The 23,465-nt window shown below is 39.2% G+C and overlaps 1 protein-coding gene across 2 annotated transcripts in view; it reads left to right on the forward strand.

Moving 5' to 3' along the window:
* peli3 (pellino E3 ubiquitin protein ligase family member 3) overlaps window positions 1-18,226 on the forward strand; it is a 38,845-nt gene extending 20,619 nt beyond the window's left edge. For both annotated transcript variants that reach the window (XM_040140557.1, XM_040140558.1), the window contains exons 4-8: window positions 2,786-2,915; window positions 7,908-8,009; window positions 12,051-12,272; window positions 15,952-16,140; window positions 17,400-18,226. In XM_040140557.1, the coding sequence (XP_039996491.1) occupies window positions 2,786-2,915; window positions 7,908-8,009; window positions 12,051-12,272; window positions 15,952-16,140; window positions 17,400-17,999 (1,243 nt within the window). In that variant the 3' untranslated portion in view covers window positions 18,000-18,226. The remainder of the gene's footprint in view (window positions 1-2,785; window positions 2,916-7,907; window positions 8,010-12,050; window positions 12,273-15,951; window positions 16,141-17,399) is intronic.
* Window positions 18,227-23,465: the final 5,239 nt, after the last annotated feature.

Consider the following 23,465-nt stretch of genomic DNA (forward strand, 5'->3'; position numbering starts at 1 on the left):
ACTGAGGTGCTTTAAATAGAGGTCCTCATGAATTCACTTGGTTCCTGGTTCCCGAGACCCCACCCAGTACCAGAGTGAGTTATAATCAGTCTTGATTGGGTTGGGTTGGATTTTTGTGTGCGTGTGTGTGTGTGTGTGTGTGTGTGTGTGTGTGTGTGTGTGTGGCTGGGTTTGTGTGTGTGTGTGCGTGTGTCTTCTTGGGTCTTTTCCAGATCAGGTCTCTTTTTGTGAAAAGATGTTTGAAATGGCAGGCAGGCAATGTTTCTGCAAAATCAGACCAACGGCAATCACCTGAAATACACTCTGCAAATGGACAGATGTGCAGTACAAAATTTGATTTACCTAACATCCATGGATGGATTACTGCACGCAACTTCTTGTTAGTGACTAGCCAAACAGATGAAATTCAATGGGTTTCTTGGCCCAGCAAAACAATATTTTTACAAACCAATATTTTTTTTATGTAAGTTGCCCACTTTGGACAGTAATTAAAAAAAGCTCTTACTTAGTACCTATCTTCGAGAACATAGGCTCCACCAGCTACTTAGTAGCCTCTTAATATTATGCATTTTCAACATATATGTTTGTTTTGGATTAGTGTGACAATAACTCCATTATCACAAAAAGCCCTTTCATTGGTTCTTCTGTTGGGCAAGCTGAGGACTGGTCAGGTGAATGACTATATGCCCAGTCTACTGTAAAATACCTTAATTAGTCAGAGGAAAAAGAGTTCATTTGACTCCACTCAAAGGTGTCATTCACACGCTGAGCCACTGTGGCAAATTTAAACCTTAAACTCCATGAAGAACAACAAAAAGACAGACAAATGGACATAGACTGCATACAAGTATGAGAGAAGGATATCTTTCCCACAAGGATGGTACACAGCATGGTGCTACTCCAGTCACTGAGACACAGACAAATGCTTCCACTCTTCGACCTATTGATCCATGCACTGATGGATGATGAAAATGGCTTGGTTCTCTGTCAATGTGATTACAGAGAGAGGGGGGCATTACCTGTCACTGACATTTTACAACATCCATCCAGTCATGGCTTCTCTGTGGCCAGCAGAATATTACTGGAAGGAGTGTTTTTCATCATAAATGCAGCATAATACGGAATACTCATGGTTGGTAATACTAGATAATTCACCCAATCTGAAATGAATCCATGGAACAGACAAAGGGTCTTTTATTTGGACCCCTTTGGTATATGGCCAGTTTGGTACCTAATTTCAGTAAACATTATATTATTTAGTACTATTCTGGGTTCAGGAAATCATATTTCACAGAGTCAAAACAGAGCCTAATTTTATGTAATAATAGAGGCTACTGGATGTGATAACCTACACCTCATACTCAGCGTGTAAATATTAGGGGCCATTCCACAGGGATCAAATTTAGGAACCTTACTCTTCATAATTTATGTAAATAATATGGAATTGATTGTGATCTTCTTCTTTATGCTGACAATTCTGTCTCATTAGTTAGTTCAGAAAGTGTGTTTGGCATACAAAACAATAGAAATAAAATGCTTCTTAAGTCTAGTTGTAAGAAAATTTTCTCTATGGCTACAGTATGATACAATCAATAAATGACTACATGTAATTTCTGTTACTGTGGTCTTTTAAAACACCACTTAAAAGGCCCACTTAAAAATTTTGCAAAATAAGATGATATGTTATATCTTTGATTATAATAAAAGAACCAATTTAAGTATAGGGAATTTTTAAATAAATTGTTTGACATTGCTAACAGGTTTCAGTATCTAGCAGCAGGTCATGTGTAAAAATACCCAAATGGCCACCAGACTATTTACAGTCGTTTGAGCATACTAGAGACCAGCATATGTGTCATATTTGGCAAAGTCAAAATTCAGTAAAAATTCAAAGATATGGTACTTTTGGACCTACGTTGTTTGAACATGTGGGGGATAAAATTCAAACCTGATTACCTGATGATGTAAGAAGAGAATGGAAAGAGGAGATCTGGTAAATGTCTTTAGTTTTTAAGTAAATATGTACAATTTGTACAATGTTGAATACTATATGTACTATAATTAAATCTGCATGTCACAACTTCCATGTAAGACAGTAACATAACAGAGGCACAGCATTCTGTGTTCTTGTCATGATTTGGCGCAGACCAGAACTACTATGGGAATAAGTTATTTTAACTTTAAGTCTTTTTATTCTGTGGCATGCTTAAATTTAATGTATAAAACTAAGAGTGTATGTATTCTTTATGTCATCACATTTTTGACTCAATTTAATTTATTTTGTACTGAACCTTTACTTAATCTGTGTCAAAACTCACGGCTAAATAGTAAATACTCAGTAGTTTATTCCATAGTATGACATGTTAATTGAGATTTTGGATACTTAAGAATCATTAATATGAGTCATAATTTTTCATCATCACTGACAGGTGTAGTGTTGAATGCCACTACAAAGTGCATAAATTTTACATTTAGAATTTGGACACTCAAATGAAATAGGAAAGTAAATACAAAGGGGTTGCTAGCAAATAAGGAGTGTTTTCAGTGATTTTTACAATCCATATTTCATATAACAAAACTCAGTTTGGCTACTCGCTACACCCAACTGATTATAGTCAGTCGATACAGAACCAGTCAGGAAAGCTGTATTATTTTCTGTTTTAAAAACCAGGAGAGCCAAATGGCAAAGTAGAAGCTACTGAAATAAATTAATGAGTGAAAACAGTATTTCTGTTGAAATTAATTAATGTTACAATTAAGTACATTTTATTCTTATGCTTCACAGGCACAATGGGTCGCTGGCCAATGGGGACAAGGGTCGAAGAAGAAGTCGTCTGGCCCTTTACAAGAGACCCAAAGCCAATGGGGTCAAACCTGATGTTATCCACAATGTCTCAACACCTTTGGTGTCAAAGGTGAGTAGTCGCAGCACTGGTCTTATAGTGCAGGATGTCATTCAGACTGAAGGAGTGTCAAGTGGTTTCCCTGACACAAGCTTAAAAGAACCAGATTCTTTATCCTAAAACATAGTAGATTATTTTAGGATAATTTACTATGGAGCGCATCTGTCATGGAATTAATAATCTGTTCTGTAATACCAACATATTAATGTGAAATGTTCGAAAGAAAAGTTTGAAAAAAAGAAATTACATTGAGGGTGGTGAATTAAATAGCAGTGACTGTAGTTTCTAAGAATTTAGTCATAATTCTCCTACTGGATGCAAGCTCTAAAACTGCTGAAGTGTTCATTTCGGGTGTTGGCAAATGGGAGAGTTAAAAGGACAAATTTCAATTTTAATTTTGTGTTGTGTTGTTCATGTTCTCTAATGATGGCTGTGGTGGCCCAGTTTACTTAAGATGAAGGAAACAAACCTTCCAAAATGTTTATCTAATTTATTATTAACACTTTTCATTTTTTGTTAGGAAATTGGTTAACTTGGAGATATTTAAATGGCCAATAGATACCAGTTATTGGCTGTTTGAATACCAAAATGTCAAAATACCAAAATCAGCCCTGAAAATCCATTTTGGTAGAATCTTATTTGTGATTATATTTTATTTTCTTCACATACACCATTAAAATATATAATATATTGAACGTGGTTTCAGTTGTCTACGTGTTTAATTGTTCTATATCAGTGCTTAACTTATATTAGAGTGTAAGTAACCAAAGCAGCAATACTTAGAGTTTCAGCTACATCACTGGTTAAAGACAATTTTGTTACAGTGCTCAATGGCGGGTCCACCACTTTGGTCCAAACTAAATTATCTGAAATGAATTGGCGCATTCTATCACGAAATGAACAGGTGTTTACAGGCAGCCAAGTTAGCGCCTTTGTCGCTAGATTTACCAACTTTTTAGACTCCTTTTAGCGACTTTTGTTCACAAAAGTGCGTAGCGATAGGGGTGGGAGGATCGATTCCAAAATATAGATACTACAGACACTATGTCTTGTTTTTGAAAATTGATTCTAGCGTCAATAGGATCAACAGCATTTTCAGTTTCTCTCTTCAATGTTGCACCCATTTATTCAAAGAGTATAACTGTCTGTGCAAACAATGTTCCGTTATTGTGAACACATGTAAGTGCACGTACTCTTTGCTTCTCCACTGCTGTTGTGGCGTTGTGTGAACACCACGGTGCACACTGAGACTACTGCCACCAATCCAACACATGAATGTGGTGAATGGCTGATTGAAAGAGGAGAACATTGTGGAGCTATCTTACAGCTGCAAATGCAAACATTGCAGACTTCAATGTACTGTATGTAAGAAGGCTGTTTGTTACTGTGGCAACACCCCCAATTTGTTTAAACACTTAAAAAATCAGTAGAAAGAGAACTCTTTGCTGGAACAGAAAAGAAGGGAGGAGGAGGGAAGTGCCTCAGACAGACCCCTGACACAGAGTAGACTGGCAGAGTCTTTTCAGAGAGGGAGGGAATACCTAGGTATATTAGTGAAAATTAATATTTTAGTCAAATCTTAAGTATTGTTTTATGTTTCTTTAATTGGTCATCATTAGTTGTTACTTAAGCAGACGGATTAATATAGACTATATGCAGACATTCAATTAATATATTCAGCCCACTAAAACGTGATATCAAAGTTATTTTAAATTAATTTAAAAAAATATACCTCATGTATGTATTAAGATTAAGCCTATGGAGGATACATGTACTTAATAAATCATGACACACTGCTCTCCCTTACATGAAAGTACATAAGCCGATTTTAATAATAAAATGTATCTGTACTGGTGTTGATATTGGCAATTCTGGCCCTGTATTACTTGGTATCAGATTGAAAAGAAAATTTTAGGGTATCGCCCACCCCTACCTAGCAACAAATTTAGCGACTTTTTGGACAAACCTTAGCTACTTTCCATGGAAGAGAGTAGCCAGTATAGCCCTGTGAGTTTGCAATTGGGCTTTCCCTTTGCACGCACACCTCTCTATGCGTCTCGTTCAATTGCCCGCACGGCAACTGACACGGATGTGAATGAACTTATAACTTTCTTTCTGAGTGATCATTTTACAAGTAAATATAGCTGAAATCACAGCACAGCACAAGTCTTTAACTTATGTGTCTGGTGACTTTATCAGATGCAGTGCGGTTATAAAATCAGGATTTTAGCAGGGCAGAGCAGCAGCTTGGAAATGGCTTGGAAGTGACTGCTGGTTAACATGTAGTCTTAATAGGCCGCGTTTCAGTCATTATTTCATACTTGTTCTGTTGTCTGAAAACAGAAAGAGAAAAACATGTAAATGAGAACAGCTTTAGTGGATTAAATTACTGTATATGTAAGCAGAGACAGTAGGAGAGAAGCAAACAGATAAAGGGCGCTCCAACCATATACTAGGTTTTGACCTAGTCTTGTTCATCTAGCACCACCATCAGATCAAATGTTTAATTTGTTTGCGTACTCTGGTTTATGATCAGTTACCTGCAAAACTAATGACAATCCCATCAGCCTTAGCTGTACTTTGTGTTTGGTGCTAATTAGCAAATATTAGCATGCTAACATGTTAAACTAAGATGACAATCACGATGAAAATAGATGACAATGCACTCTAAGATGTGAACACTGCTCTGCATCTGGTGTCAAGTCTAAAATTTTCTAAATTGTATTGTGTGTGTGTGTGTGTTCGTGTGTGTATATACAGTTAGGTCCATAAGAATTTGGGCAGTGACACAATGTTCATAATCTTGCCTCTGTACACCACCACAGTGGATTTGAAACGAAGCTGTCAAGCTGTGATTGAAGTGTAGACTTTCAGCTTTAATTCAAAGAGTTTAACAAAAACATCACAATAACCAGTTAGGAATTACAGCCATTTTTATACAAAGTCCCTCATTTTCGGAGGCTCAAATGTAATGGCCAGTTGACTGACAAACAGTTTCATGGCCAGGTGTCGCATGTTCCCTCGTTATTTCATGACAAATTAAGCAGATAAAAAGGTCTGGAGCTGATTCAAAGTGTTGAATTTACATTTCATAGTTTTTCATGGGAATTCTCAACATGTGGTCCAAAGAGGTATATAAAAACCTATTAGACAGATAGCAGAAACTTTAGAAGTGGCCAAATCAACAAATTGGTACATTCTTTAGAAAAAGGAATGCACTGGTCAGCTCAGTAATACCAAGGTGTTTGAGAGAAGATAACAGAAGACAACAAGAGGGGATGATGGCAGATTTTTTCCTTGGTGTTGAAAAACCCTTCAACATCACAACATCTAGCCAGGTCAAGAACACACTTGAGGAGGTGGGCATATCGCTGTCAAATGTACAATTAAGAGACACCTTCTTGTAAATACAGAGGGTTTACCACAAGGTGCAAACCACTGGTAAAGCTCAGGAACAGCAAGGTCAGATTAGACTTTGCCAGAAAACATCTAAAAAAAAGCCTGCCCAGTTCTGAAACAAGATTCCTTGGACAGATGAAACCAAGATTAACTTGCACCAGAATGATGGGAAGAGAAAAGCATGGAGAAGGAAAGGAACGGCTCATGATCCAAAGCCACCACATCATCTGTCAAACATGGTGAAGGCAGTGTTATGGCATGGGCATGTATGGCTACCAATGGAAATTGGTCACTGGTGTTAATTAGTGATGTGACTCCTGATAGAAGTAGCAGGATGTATTCTGGAGTGTATAGGATGGTGCTTCAAAGTACAGATGGATAATGACTCAAAACATACTGCGAAAGCAAACCCAAGAGCTTTTCAAGGCAAAGAAATGGTATATTCTTCAATTTCTAAGTCAGTCACCTGATCTCAATCCAACTAAGCATGCTTTTTATCTCTGAAGAAAAAACTGAGGGCAGGAAGAACCATAAAGAAGCGGCATCTGAAGGCGGCTGCAGTAGAGGCCTGGCAAAGCATCTAAAGGGAAGAATATATTTAGAATTATGTTGGTTTGTCCAATTACTTTTGAGCCTCTGAAAATGAGGGACTAGGTATAACATTGGCTGTAATCTCTAAACGATTAATGTGATTTTTTTTGTCAAACCCCTTGAATTAAAGCTGAAAGTCTACACTCTTTGTTTCAAATCCATCATGATGGTTTACAGAGGCAGTATTTCGCAAGCTGTGTCACTGTCCAACTACTGATGGACCTACCTGTGTGTGTGTGTGTGTGTGTGTGTGTGTGTGTGTGTGTGTGTAGGGTAATAAACTGTCACACAGAACTTGACTATAGATGTTTTCTCTCCATCATAAGAATAAATTTTAAATACCTCCACCAAGGAGGTTATGTTTTCACCCATGTCTGTTTGTTTGTTTGTTTGTTTGTTTGTTATTTTTTCATTACGATTACACAAAAACTACTGAACCAATTTGCACTAAACTGGGTAGAGGGATGGGGCATGGCCCAGGGAAGAACCTGTTACATTTTGGTGCAGGTCCAGTTAAAGGGGCGTATCCAGGAATTTTTTATCACTTTCCTTAACATTAAGAGTTAAAGCAGTTTTTGTCTATTTCTTAGGAAATAATGTATGGATATTCATGTGAAAAAAATAGACATATTCATGATGTTGAGATCCATGACTTTGCATAATTTGGTGCAGATCCAGAAAATAAACCAGGAACTGATGGAAGAAAATGCCAAATCCACACTGAACACAGAATTGTACTTACCATGTTTAAATAAATCATTTATATTATCAGAGTACTTTCTTTACCTTTTATTTTTATATTATAAGAGCTAGACAGATAGTGTAGGATTGTTTGGCCTTGGTGGAGGTACGTATGCACTCTACTGAGTGCCATTCTAGTTATAAATTATATCAGTCATTAAAGTCGGGGTTGTTCTTGTAGAACAGGAAATGTCCTCTGGGTAGATTTTCCTGGAGGCTAGACCTTCAGCTGTCCTTGCCATGTGACCTGGATAATGTCTTTTCCATTGGCAGGCACTCAGCAACAAAAGCCAGCACAGCATCTCCTACACACTGTCACGGAGCCACTCTGTCATTGTGGAGTATACCCATGACACCAACACAGACATGTTTCAGGTCAGTGCCTTCACACGCACACACACAAACACACACACACACACAAACATACACACGCCGACAAACATGCACGCTCACACACACACTAACGTGCACATGTGCTTTGCCAACTCAGCATTTTAACTGTGAGCTACTGTAGAAATAGTAGACCAAGAGTCAGAAAAGAGGCACGTTGACAGACAAAAACATGTAAAAACTTAATTAAAAAGTGCCAAAACAGAAGAGAAGAGAGAAGAAGAGAGAACCACGCCTTTGAACCTGGCTTTTAATTCTATTTCCTCTGACAATAAAAAACAGCAATTGTTTGAAACATGTTTAACATACAGATAAACAGCAGAGAAGTGACTTATACTGCAGGTGTGGTGTGAAAAATTTGATACCACAGTGGGCGGTTGAAGGTAGGGAACTTTAATTATGACCAATTATCACATTTCAATTAGAATATGTTGAAATGTGATTATTAAAAAGGGAAACAGCAAAGTTGTAATACTAAAAATATAGTAATAATTATCAATAGTAACTAAATTTTAGTGATATCAATCATTTAAACATAAGCCTTTTATGTTGTCATAGTAGATAGGAGTACAGTATTGTTTTATTATTTGTTCTGGTCCCACCTAGTCTCTTCCACCCACATCAGAAGTCTGTAAAAATTAAAAGCAGCCATATTCAACCATGCCACTGTAGCCAAACTAATTTCGTCAATGTACTACCTTAATTCAGTAATATCTGAGATGTTTCGTCTTGGCATCGTTTGTATGCAACAGTAATCTCTGGCGCTTTCACTTGCTTATATTGTATGTTTACTCTCAAAATGGTGGAGGCTCAGGACTTACAGTCTAATCAAGCCCAAAGAAATAGCACTTTTGGGGTAGTGGCCACAGTCGGAATTGCAGGTCACATGACTCCCACTTGCCCAAAGAGACTTTATCCATCGATCGTTACAATCGAAACAGCTGTAAAACAATTATTACATTTTTTCTTAGAGTCCCAGTCACCCTGGGAAGAGCCATAGTGAATTATTTTCCTGCTGTTATTGTGTGCAGGGAGTCAGCAGGAAGTTAGTCAGCTCAGCCAGAGACTCTAATACTCATGTTTCATTGGACCAAAAATATAGACACGCCCAATGAGCGCTGTATCCAGTTCTCTTAATACACCCATGTTCCTAATGGGTAGTTATCCTTAGCCAGTTCCTAATAAGGTGCATTGATGGCCTCTTACAGGTTGCTGTGCTGATGCTCCTGCAGTTTGGGCATGGATATGTGGCATTGAAAGGTCACATCAAAGTACTGATTCCCAGACCCCCTCTAATTAACATTCAACCTTAATAACCCTCACTACTGGGACAGTGTGAAATTCTGATTAAGCTGTTTCAAAGTTTAATTCCTTATCCATTTTGTCTATGCTTCACAGACAATCTCACATTCTCACAAAAACATGAAAACCTTGTTAACTCCAGTTTTTGTCACTTTCAAATCCTTTTGAAAGATAACCATTTTTTTTGCACTGTAAGAGCTGGATACAGCACTGCCACTCAACCTTGCTGCCAGTTTTTCCCACTGGCCACTCATGGTATTGCAATGAAAAAAAATCCCCTGCGGCCCAAAAAGCCTTTTCCCCATAGACCAACATTATAAAAAAGACTGATGACAGGACTCCTCCAACTGCAAACAAGGTCGGTCATTCCGCTTTCTATTATGATTTTTTTATTCATGGAGGTTTTATATTTGAAAAACTTTCTCAAAGCTTAGAAAAGAGAGTTTATTTTCGAGGTCATCACAATATCAAGTCTATGGTCCGAGTGGGAGCGCACAGGGGAGGCCAGCAGGTGTGCGGTGGGCCGCACAATGCAAAAGCTAGAAAAAAATTTTTGGCAAGCAGTTTTCATTCAAGTGATTGTTTGCCATATTTGAGTCCCATATTCAGGTTTTACAATACATCCATGATTTTTTTGCCTGCAGATAACATAGCTACTTAAAGCTAACATACTTGCCAGTTAGCTGTTTTCTGAAAGTATGTAACTATAGCTAAAACCACAAATTGTTGTTTTTACAGAGGTGTTTGTGTACAGATGAAACAAACGAGATACCACATGTGAATTAGAAAGCTTTTGAAAATTGGCAGCTCTCTTTGTAAAATTTGGGCAGAGGCCAGGCTAGCTTTTCCTTCCAGTCTAAGCTAGGCTATAACCAGGCTCTGTACCTAACACACGGACATGAGGTTGATATCCATCTTCTCATCTCAGTTATACTCTTACTTCCCAAAATGTTGAACTATTCCTTTAGGGTGTCTGTTAGACAATATAACATAAACACCTCTGAAGGAGTGCAGAGATAATCTGTAAGGAGATTTGTCAGACGACTCAACAATGCAGCATCATGAGAGAGCAGTGAGGGCATCAGAGAGAAACAGAGGGAGGGAATGAACAATAGGAAGGGAAGGTGAGTATCAGAGGGAAGTCAAGAGACTGACAAGATAAAGTATACAAGAGAAGATGAGTCACACCTGTCTTCTCTCAGCAGCTCACAGTTGTTTTCAAACAAACGTCTCTCATGATCAAGGATCTCCAAAAAAATATGGGACTCCAGCAGACAGAATCAACAGGGCTCCAGTCCAATCTATCCAGGTCTGCCTGTTTCTCCCTACTGTGTTAAAGGGTCGGTTCACCCACTCACAAAACACGTTTTCTCACTTACCTTTGGTGGTATGTGTCCATGCAGATAGTTTTGTTGTCCATGGTATGAGATATCTGCCTCCACCTTGATACAATGGAAGTGGATGAAATTTAGTTTGTGCTGCTCACAGTGACAAAATGACATTAAAAAAAAAATCAACAGAAACATCTCTTTGCAGAAACAGTGTCCCAGTTACTTTGTATAATCCATAGAAAACACAGTCTACAGTTTTCATGACCTTTTTTCTGTAGAAAGTAGTAGTTTGAAGTCTAACCATAAAGTAACCTAAGGCCCCAGCCTCAGAAGACAGCCCTACTGGAAACACTGTCAGTAGTAAGTTCAGCCTATTAATTGTTTAACCTTTTTCATTCTCTTCATGTATAAGCATATATAAACACAGTTTATAAGGTTAAAGGAAAACTATGATTTATTAAAACTTGTCTTTTATTTTTGTAACTCTGGCCATTGGTTCTATTGGCAATGATAACATTGTACTTGCTGAAATAATTTCTGAGAACTCAGAACACAGTACAAAATCAGAAAAAAAGAGGATGGACACTTGTTAACATTACTTCTAGATCTCTGTCAGGGCCATAACTTAGAATGACTTTTCTCTCGACTTGGCTGGGCCTGAAGAAGAAGTGAGTTTCAAAAACTTCTGTAAAATCCTGACATCAACATGTTATGGGGTTACAAGCAACTTCAAATTGAGACGTTCAGACCAGTGTCATATGCAGGCTTTTGTCTGGCATTTCCAAAGGCATTCACTTTACATTTTGAAAATTGAAACTATGTGTAACATGAACCCCCAACATCATAACACTATATAAATGAGGATAAATCACAATAACACAATATATCCCCATTAACAGCCACCTATCTCAGAGTCATGGCATCACTATTGTTTGTATATCATTCACATATAGTAACATACTGTATATCACAGCTGAGCTGACAATGGCACTTTCAGTCACCAATGAGGGGAGCTCACTGATTTGGCTTATAGCTACTGATTTGGTCCGTTACACTGACGACTCAATCAACTAAGTTCATATTGAGGATTCAGTGTTACAGATGTGGTTGATCATTTACTGACCACTTATACGAAGTACTTCCATGGCAAATCTCAAAACCTGGGCAAATAAAACCGAGACTATCTACATGGACAGATACCAAGAGAAATAAATTACAGGAAAATATGAAATATGTCTTTTTGGAATTTAGATGAACCAACTCTTTAAGCACAAACTGCTGGAAGTTATTGCACTATTAATGTATCTGCTTGATTTTGCAGAGACCACGCTTCTGTGCTTTTCATTTTTTTATCATTGTTTTATGATATCGGTGTTGCTCTCGTTTCTTTTAGATTGGCCGATCCACAGAGAGCATGATCGACTTTGTGGTGACGGACACAGCAGGCAATTGCAGCAGTCAGAGTGGGGGTGCGGCTGGGGAGGGTGGTGGAGGACAGTCAGCTCAGAGCACCATCTCCCGCTATGCCTGTCGCATCATGTGTGAACGCAGCGCTCCCTACACAGCCCGCATCTATGCCGCTGGCTTCGACTCCTCCAAGAACATCTTCCTGGGGGTGAGTGCTTTATCCCTTGGGTGCTAGGCCTCTACTGGTAAACTACATGAGGACCGTGGTAACCATGGCAACCATAGTGAGAGCAACAGCAGGGACATGGCTGATCATAGCTGTGAGGATGGGTGTCAGTGCATGTGACCTTTCTTAAGGAAGCATGGGAGAGGAAGGAACTGTGTTCTTCACGTGTGTGTGTGTGTGTGTGTGTGTGTGTGTGTGTGTGTGCGTATGTGTGTGTGTGTGTGTGTGTGTGTGTGTGTGTGCGCGTGCGCACATGTGAAAGGACTTGTTAGTGGTGTTAGTCGTGTGTTATGCCCCAATATATTGCTTCTGGTTGTCATGTTACTGCATAAAGCTATTGGAGAGATACATAACGTAACATGTGGTTACATAACCAATCAGTAAACATGATACATATTATAACATGCATTTGATCAGTATGACTTTAAACACTGTATATACTGTAGGGCACTGTATGTAATAGACAAATAGTTCAGGATTCTGGTGCTTTAAAGATAGTTTCCAAGTTTTGGCCGAGTTTCTATCAGCTATGATAATATTGTACTGACCAAAATGAATGTTGAGATCTGTGTTGAGCCATATCGTAATGTTCACTGGTATAATTTTTAATGTGATTTGTCATATCAAATTTGTCATGTCATTGCAATATTGCAACGTGTTGATGTATTAATGTCATAAGTACACACAGCAGAAGCATGTCTGTTTTGTTGACAAATCAACAAAACAGACTTAATTTATCATTTGAAGCAGAAGTGCAAAAAAAAAAGGTGAGGTCTTAAGAAAAGAAAAACATAACACTGGTGCATCTCAACAAAGCATCATTGACAAGTTGTCCGTGCCCTGTTGGACCTCTTTTTAATAATGTTGCACCCCAAGATATCCACATTAACTTTGATTACAATGTTATCAAACCATTGGTCAAAGCTACAAAAATAAAACCAAATTGTAATAAACAATATTTTCCTGTCACTTGATTACAATTTTATCATTCCTGGTAGGAAAGACTACCAAAACTACAAAAGAAAGAAAAGAAGGTTTTAATAAACCAGAATTACCCTTTAATAGAAAGGAGCACAGTGCTTATGTTGATTAATGCAGCATAGTCATGCACCATCAAACCAGGTCAGCAGTCCTTACCTGGACTAACTCTGTCTTGCTGTTTCTCCAGTTCAGTGAATAGGGCTATCTGCAGCCTTGTCCAGCTTGTTTAGCTAACAACAACTATAGACTACTTAACCTCAACCCATTCTGATGTGATGTGTATTGTGATGACATGTTATTTTTTCAAATTATTAAGTAATACATTTCCATGAACTATATAATTTTCTGATGTGAAAGCTTCCAACCACAGCAAAAGCTGCTGGGGTGGGGCAGTCTAAAGCATGACATGTATATAATAATAATAGCCCTTTCTCATGACAGCATGACTTCATCCCATGCAAGATTCATTAGAACCCCGACAACTAGGACAGCAGTCAGATAGATAACATCAGCAACTAGTGCTTAAAACACACAACCACACACACACACACATACACACACACACTCTGTCACCTACAGACATATGCGCACACAGCTGGGGTTTGTATAACTCTCCCAGTCATCAGGACTACATATACCCTGATATATGGAACAAATATTGCAAATACTTCCTCTTATAAAAATCAGGTCTGAGCCTGGCTCTGTGGTTCACCTCTGAACTCTATGATGGACGTGATGCAGATAGGACTGTTATTGTGCCTTACATAAATAATGCATGATTTTGTATGGGAAGACCTTAAAGTAACAATCCTTATAACAAATCCAGTTTTTGATACTGTTTATGGTCCGTGGGTTTTTAGCAGTAGCCATTAAATATATACATATTTTGTAACTGCCTCTCTGTATTGTTGATTTTTGTTGTTATTGGTGGAGTCCGCCTCTCCCAGGTGGGATTCAAATTGCATCCCCGCGCAAAAGGGATGCCTGCACGCACACAGCGTGATGCAGAACACACAAGCCAGATATCTGAGTTTGATATTAACATGTGGGACAACATTGTCGACTGCTTGCCAATTAGTCTAAAAGCATCTGAAACCCCCTTTCTGAAGGTTGATTCGGGGGGGTGGGACGGGGGTGGTTGCTGCCATCTCAAACATTTTGTAAATTTATGAAAGTCAATCACACTCACTTTATGCAGCAATGACATGTTGTACAGCCTAGTTCATTTGTAGCATACTGAGGCCTTTCCTCGTCTTTAGGAGGCAACATGACACGATTAATGCTCTCAGCCCATTATTTGTTTGGCTAGAGTAGAAATTTTCAAATGCTACACGTAATGGTTTTAAAGTCCTAGGAAAATGGCAGTCTGTATTTCCTAGTGGAACTGGTAATGCGGGCAGGGTATAATTTCAAGGGGGATTTGAGCAAATCTTTCAGGTAATCGATCAATAAATTAACAAGCCTGAGTTTCCATACTGACTTGTAGGTCTAGAGAACTGTTGGACTCCAACCACACTGCCCTTTCCCATTTTTAGATCACAAGGCAGATGATGATGGAGAAATAAATCATTTAGAAGACCACCACGCCCTTTTGGAATTGAAAAAAAAGCTTTTTGTAAATTATATACAAACAAAAACATCTCTAAACCACAATATTGCTCTGCTAGCGAGTATTTAGCTAGCCTGCCACAATATTTTTAGCAGAGTTTCTTTAAGGTTTTAATAAGTATTAGCTGCTTCTTTGGCCACTTGGGCTGAAAGCTAAAAACAACGCTGACATGTTAATTACCTTATAAATTTGATATTGCCAATATGTTAGCAATCATCTGTATACACATCCAGCAGACACAGAGCAAAATTAGCATTAATTTGGAGTTTTGTTTGGGTCCACGTGAGGAATGTTCTACTATGTTCACAAGCCAGTCTCATACTGTGTCTGTCTGCTGTTTGCTGCTGAGCAGTTAGTGTACTGTTGGTTTATCAGAGCTTTTTTACTGAAAAAAGCTGCCACCTGCTGCTGGAAACAAAGTTGATGAGAGCGGTGACACTGACGCAGATAAGTAAAGTCGCAGACTGTAAAACCAAAACAAGGGGGCTGAAAGATGCTACAAAGCTCTGTAGAGCTTAGGGGAGATGTAGATTTGGTGATAATGCTCTGTGGAGTGAGCCAGTTCACATTACACAGTCATTTGAACCATTGCTAATATAAAAACACTGATTAGTACAGCTTTAAGTTTTTTACTAGGCTAATTTGTGGCCTAGAAAGCGTATTCTTTCTTCCAGAGCAGAAACGGCCTCAAAAGAAATGTTAGCTAACTAAATCTTCAGGCTGCATTTTGCAGTATCCTGGCCCTTTTAAAAGCTTTTTCTTAAAATTAGGCTAAACATGCCAGAAATCTGCTGTTTAAATACATGAGAGCTAATTTGTTTTCATATTACATCCTATCTTTTGCTCAGGGATGGGTTTATTCTTAGGCGTGGGTGCCTCTCTGTGCATTAGTCAGTACAATAGTCACTCTGTACTGAGCTAAATATAGCAGCAGAACAAAAGCAACGTTGGCTGTTTTTCTCGCCAGCCACCCCTGACATCCATCTCCACTATATCCCTTTGTGCCTTGCCATCATTGCCCTAACCTTTACGTCTGCCTGCTCTATCTGTGTTTTTCTGGGGGTCTCTTAGGAGCGGGCTGCCAAATGGAGGACATCGGATGGCTTGATGGACGGGCTGACTACCAACGGGGTGTTGGTGATGCACCCAGCAGGGGAGTTTGTGTCTGAGCCAGCTCCGGGCGTTTGGAGGGAAATCTCAGTTTGTGGCAACGTCTTTGCCCTGAGGGAGACTCGCTCAGCCCAGCAGAGAGGAAAACTGGTAAGATGAAGTGGTGTTGATGGGAAAACAAGTCCTATGTTTGCTTCAATACAGTCGCAAGGGTTGAGGTTACTGACCTTACGTGACCCAAAAACTTGAAACTGATATGTACAAAATATACGTATCCCTATTCCGTACTGAAATACGTAATTCCTTTCTTCAGTACTGTTGTAGTATTAACCTCCCACTATAGGAGATCGTTACGCCCAAGAATTGGTAGGTCTCTATCTATTTATTCTCCTGACCATTTACGATATGACCAGGGGTAAATGGCCACTGTTACTCTTACAGTCCCCCACTGCTTCTTTTGTTTTGGAAACATTCTACTTCAAGTTGTTGGCTGCACACCAGTCCACCAGGGATGAAACATTATTTCTGTAAACTGCTTCATTATTGTTTGAAATCACACCTACCAATGTGGTGGCATCCGAAAATGTACAGCTTAACAGACAGGGAGTGGGAAATTTTTAAAGTGAGTACAGCATAAGGGGCAAAACATCCTTGTGCAGCACAAGTGTAAATGACCATAGATGTAAAGAACTTCTTTCCCTGCAAGAAGTCAGGAAAGAAGTTCTCTAGTTCTTTAGTTGTCTCAGAAGACCAACTAACGCAGATGTTGGGGCTACAGGTCTAACAGTATACATGCTAGTAAGAAAGCATGATGTGAAGGCAAGGTAGATATAAAGCGCGATGACAGCCCATTTCACCAGGTATGTATCCCTCGGTTTCCATCATATTTTCAATTTTGAAAGCCACCAAATTAGAATAAAAGACAAATATCACAAAAAGTTTTTATATTTGGCTGAGGTGGAAAAGTTGGCGTATTGAACTAGAGATGCAATAAAGACTGATGAACATATTTTTTAAAATACACCTTGATGTTTCTTCATCTACTTCTTTTTGTCAACAAAACATTCATACCATACCTCTACTCACCGTTACAGGACTCCACTTCAACAGAAAGACCAAAAAATAAAGAATAAAAAGCATGGTGTGTCAGGGTAGTATGCACTGCAGCATCCTTCGTTAAAATGGGGTTTTTTGTTCTCAGTTTAACAAAACACAATAGTATGCCCCGTAAAAATACATCAGTTCTAGGGATGCATCGATCAGATTTGTTGGATGTGTATCTGCGGAGGAAAGTTGGATCAGTGCATCCCCTCTTTGATAATGACAGCGATGTCAGTGATGAAAACTGATGTACCTTTCCTTCTTCTCTTTCCCTTGCTACTTTTCATTTCTTCTGTACTTCTCTTAAGGTTGAAAATGAGTCCAATACCCTACAGGACGGTTCTCTGATTGATCTGTGTGGGGCTACACTGCTGTGGAGGACACCCGCCGGACTCCGCCACACCCCCACCCTGAAACAGCTGGAGTCCCTTCGCCAGGAGCTGAATGCTGCCCGGCCACAGTGTCCTGTGGGCTTCAACACTCTGGCCTTCCCCAGCCTGGCTCAGCGCGAGATTGTCGACAAGAAGCAGCCCTGGGTCTACGTCAACTGTGGCCACGTGCATGGCTACCACAACTGGGGCTACCGCAAGGAGAAGGGTCCCGCCGGCCCCGGGGGCACAGCACCAGCCAGCACAGGGGAGAGGGAGTGCCCCATGTGCCGGCGAGTGGGCCCCTATGTGCCGCTGTGGCTGGGCTGTGAGGGAGGATTGTACCTGGACGCTGGGCCGCCCACTCATGCTTTCTGCCCCTGTGGCCATGTATGCTCAGAAAAGACAGTGGTGGGGTGGAGCCAGATCCCATTACCCCACGGCACGCATGCCTTCCACGCTGCCTGCCCCTTCTGTGGTACCTGGTTGACAGGGGAGCAAGGCCACATCAAACTCATCTTCCAGGGCCCCGTCGACTGAAGCCCAGACCTGGAAAACACTCAGAGGAAAGTGATGGTGGATTGGACAGAAGTGGACCTGCTCAGTAAAGACTGTGTGCTGGAACAAAAATCTGAACACTCCAGTGTGGGTTGACAGAGAAAGCACTGATAACAAGTACAGGGAAAGGACTGTTGATATAAACTGTTGAACTGAAAGCAACATGCAATAGTAGATTCCAAGGCTTCACGTGGACTATGAGGTGTATGGAGAAGATGTAAATAAACTGTGTTGAAATGAACATGGGTTTAGTGATCTTTTCTCTCCTCCTTCATTACTTGCTTAGCCTCAGCATTCTAGTGGCTGGGCTGCATTGTTCACATCTACTGTAGGTTTGCATGTACATAGTTGAATGAACATTAAAGGATAATTCTGGTTTATTACAGCTTTAGACCTATTTTCATTGGTCTAAAGCTAATATTGTTAAACATTATTCTCACCAAATTATTTGCTGAAACTGGGAGTACGAAAGTATAACTAGAAAGAAGGGGAAGAAACGACCACACAGAAACCAACTCTAAGGTTTGTCAAACTTAGGTCACGTTGACACCAATATTATCTGCTGTGTTTGAAAAAACGCTTCTCATTCTTTTGAATGGGAGAAGTGCGTTGACAGTGGGGGGGTTATCAAGGGGGCGTCATGCAAAAAGATGTTGCATCATGTGGCAAAAAAGTTGAATCTGGTTCAACTTTAGCTGCAGTGCAACTTGACATCATCTGGCACGGCACTGCATCAAGCGCATATTCCTGGTGGATAACACTGTAACACTAACATTTCTGCTGTTTATCTTGAGATTTTTGCGACAAAAGAAGAAACAGGTGTCGTCGTGATAAATAACGTTCAGGAGTTGTAAAATCCTGTCAGTGAGTATTACAAACCACTGTGCTCAAAGCAAAGGTTAGATTCTCTACTGATCTTCACAAAGAATGTTGTAACTCCGCAGCCATGTGCGTCAAACAAGCAACCAATTTTCTGTCAGGAACTAGATTTGAAACATAAACTGATTTTAAGAGGCCAGTATACTCGATACGCGATGGATGGATTCTGTTGGTTGGTCAGCTGTGCAGAGGTGAGCTGGGAGCCAGGGTTAGAACCATTCTCTCTCTTGCTCTATTGTTTCATTTTTTACACAACTATTTCTGTCAGCTTTAATGTTAACAACCTAGTCCAGAACTATGAAAGTCTTCCAGCAGAGACTGTCTAAAAATATTCCCATATTTAAACAATAGTGCATCTCTCACCCTCTCTGTGACGGTGGCTCTTCACTCCGCCTTCCACTATGGCTGCATAAAAGTATAAAAGAAAACAACCCTGTCAACTGTAAGACATCTACTTGGCTGTTACTTGCATGCATACGAAGAAGCATGTTCAAGCCCTTACAGACGGACTGCCTTGTTCAATACCTGCCTAGCCTCAACACTCTAGTAAGTGGGCTGCTCTACATGTGTCTCAAGAAGCTGCAGGTTTGCTTTTTGCTGGATGAACATTAAGGCCTCTCCCTATGAGAAGCCCTGACAGCAGTAGTAAGCTGAAGACTCCACAGAGTTTCTCTAAGCCTTGCTCCCAGTTTGCAGTGGCCCCATTGTGCTAAAAATAACTCAAGGACATCAGCAGCCCTATGCCTCCCTGCCAGGACAGAAAGAGAGAGAGAGGAGAGAGAGGGGGTAGCTTTGTGATCAGAGAAGGTGAACATTACCTATTCAACACCTAAGGAAATGTTATACAAACAGTGATGAAGCCCTCAATTTGTCAGGATTCAAGAACCCCATAAGGATGTTCCACAAGCTGCACCTTTACACATATTTTCAACAGTCAGGTGTATATAAACAGGGTATTTTGGATTGGAATTGAGCAGATAATGCATGTATCTTATCATGTAATATCACTGTTGAAAAGGTCTTACTGCAGAGCGAGGGCAGCTGCAATCCCACCACGAGCTGCCATGGGATTTTTATATCAGTGCCAGAACCAGAGCCTTAACAACAACTGACAATATTCAATGTCAAGTATCTCTTCACTTGCCTTTCCAACATTTCCATTTGACACAGTGATGTATTGGAGCTGAGCTGCCTGCACCTACAGATTATCTGCTTGGTGTGTGTGGTTATTTAAAGGTCCAGAGGGAAAGGCAGGAGTACAAATCAAGGGCGTCTGCCATTAGGATGACAAGCAGCAGAGGAAATCTACAGTATGTTAGCTGGGGTACAGGATGCTGAGGAGGTACTTGTTTCCTGTGGTAGCTCCAATAGAGTGCAACAGTGCACTCCTATGGAGAGCACATACTGTATATCTGTGACCCTTACAACTATCAAGAAACTATTGGGATTTCATTACAGTTTTTCTGTCAATGCACCTGACATAATGACTAATAAAGTATATTTTGGAAGGGCTTAATGACGTGAAATCCATCCATTCACCACTGTAGTCCAGAGCAAGATATCTCAACAATTACAGACCAGATTACAATGAAATCTGATATACATGTTTATGATCCATAGAAGATTAACCCTAAATGTTTCGGTGGCCCAGCTGACCCTTCCTTTAGGCCCACCATCAGGACAAAAATTGTGCAGAAGAAATATTAAAATCTAAAAGGGCTTGACATCAAAGTTTCGAAGTACATTCTTGTAAAGTAGCAGTATCCTTTGCTTCCTGCCACAGTGTATTTGTTGATGCTACCACTAGGAGGGGCCAACATTTTCAAATACAGCTACACCTAGGGCCTGTATTTGTCTGATCATGCTTCAAAAGTTTCAAAAACATGGATTTATATGATAACAGTTAGAATGCATTCTGTGTTTCGCTAGACAGAGAATATGTGTGTTGTATCAAGTAAAGTTGTACTAAACCCCATTTTACTATTCCCAAAGATGCACCACAAGTAACTGAGCCAGAAACCCCACAAGGTTTCAGCATGCCACTGAGCCCCTTGCCTGTTTGTATAGACATTTGTAGATAATTATAGCATTGGCAAATGTGATGATGTCATCAAATCTTAAAGGGGCACTTCTGTTATATTAAACAATTTCAATAAATCAGAAGTATTCATTTTGAGTATCTTAAAGGTGCATTCCAGTAATTATGTATTTTACTTCTATGAAGTTAAGGGACTTGCAAGAGACAGATTTAAAAAAGAAGAGTCAAAATCTGTGCAGTAGAGACCGAGATATTCTGACTTTTAGTCTCTAGTATGGGTTAAGCACCAAAAACACTGGATCTTACATTTCCCATAATAGTAGATAAGGTCTTTCATTAGACCCTCCGTACTTGGTAAACATACACATCTTTCACACGCCACATCTCCACAATGGAGTTGTGGACACAGGCTTTCAGTTATAAATTTCTAGCCTCCAAGCTAAAGCTAAGATAGCCCTGATGACATCACTATAACATCATCAGAGTTGTTATCATATCATACCACTATTATCACAGGTTGAGTGGTATTCCTTGTGATAATTAAACTGATCTTGTGTAAAATCAGTGTACTGACACTTTAATGTTTGATTCTTTTTTTTTTGGCAAAGGTAAGATCTCTCAAAACCTCAGTACACAAACTTGACACTGTGTGCATGCCCAGACACCGTGAGGGTTAAGTGGAAAAATATGTTTTTTTGATTTGGGTGAACTATTCCTTTAATTCCAGAACTTCTCTCTCCCTTGTCAGAGCAGCACCACCTCATTGACTCCAGTACTGTGGCAGGAGATGGTAATGAGCTTTACTGATGTCAGAAAACAACACTGACACGGCAGTCCCATACATTTAGCTCCATAAGTATTTGGACATTAACTCAATTTTCGTAATTTTGCCTCTGTACATACAGACTTTCAGCTTTAATTCAAGGGGTTTAACAAAAATATCACATTAACTGTTTGGGAATTACAGCCATTTTTATGGCTCATTTTCAGAGGCTCAAAAGTAATTGGACAATTGACTGACAATTAATTTCATGACCATGTTTGGCCTGTTCCCTCGTTATTTCATGACAAATGAAGCAGATAAGAGGTCTGGAGCTGATTCCAAGTGTTGAATTTGCATTTCGTAGCTGTTCATGGGATCTCTTAATATACACTCCAAAGAGCTGTCAATGCAAATGAAGGACATCTTGATTTCTTCATGTCAAATCCATTATGGTGGTGTACAGAGGCAAAATTGCGAAAACTGTGTCACTGTCCAAATACTTATGTACCTAAATGTATATCTCACATCATGGTGTAGATAATGATCATCTTTTATCAGTATATTTTCGTGTTACACAGTGCATATATATTTCCTTGTGTGTGTCTCTCTGTGTGTCATATTAGATTGTAGCTTCTCTCACTGTACTGCTGTAGGGCAAACAGAGGAATGCACTTAAACAAGCAAGAAGTGAAAAAGCTGCCGCACAGGCCTGACAGGGAAGATACCAGTCAGTCTACTTATGTCTGTGGGTTATAGATTTCAGGTTGAAGTCAAAAACAATTTTTAACCAAACAAAGTGTGAATTATTATAAACTGGAAAACCTTGTTATTCATTTCCTTATTATAATCATACTGTGATCCAACAAGTCAGTAACAAATTTTTAAGTCTGTTATCCAATTTTGTAAATCAGGCACAAAATTAGCGACGTTCAAATTCTTTCATTAACTATTTTAAAGTTTTGTTCTCTTACTTTGATCTGACCAACCATTATGGAGCACTCCATGAATTTTACACATATACGTAATTTTACAGGCCTGAGGAGAACTGTACCTTGCAGTCTGTGAAAACTGTTGAGGGACTAAAAGTCAAGATGTCTCAGTTTGTGTTGGCTCCATTTAGGTTTTTTCATTTTTCTATTTATCTGGCTCTTTTGAGTCACCCAACTTTATGAAAATAAATAGCTAAATTATGAGAGTGATGCTTTACAATCACAAAACCTTAATATTTCTGATTTATAGAACCAGAGAAAAACACGTAATACTTATATTCATCATAATTTGATCAAATACACATTACAAAGCCACATCCATACTGACTTCTTTTATCATAATTTTTATTCTATAATTGGTTAGTACCAAACAAGTTTTGTAAGGGAAGACTTTTACAGTTTCTGCCCTACACTGGTCTAATTCTGACTTTTTTTCCCCCACATAAAATATATATATATATATATATATTGTTTTCATCACTATTTCTTTTCTTATTCTGTTTCATCTTCAGTGTACTTTTGACTTCTGATGTCTAACAGCGTTTTCAGATGCTTTTCCACTGAGAAGAACACAATTTAGTAGGAAACATAAAAACACAAATATTGTAGGCAATTAAAAAGCTTAGAATTAATACTGAATTTCAGCATAAAAGGTTTTTTTATCTCTATCCAAAGTTGGAAATGTATCAAAATGAATTATTCTTTTTGCCAAAGGGAGTGTTGTATAAATTCTTTCTCATTCCATTCATTTGTATTATTTTATATTTTATTTCATTTTT

The sequence above is a fragment of the Xiphias gladius genome, chromosome 12, assembly GCF_016859285.1.
Source record: "Xiphias gladius isolate SHS-SW01 ecotype Sanya breed wild chromosome 12, ASM1685928v1, whole genome shotgun sequence".
Lineage (NCBI taxonomy): Eukaryota > Metazoa > Chordata > Actinopteri > Istiophoriformes > Xiphiidae > Xiphias > Xiphias gladius.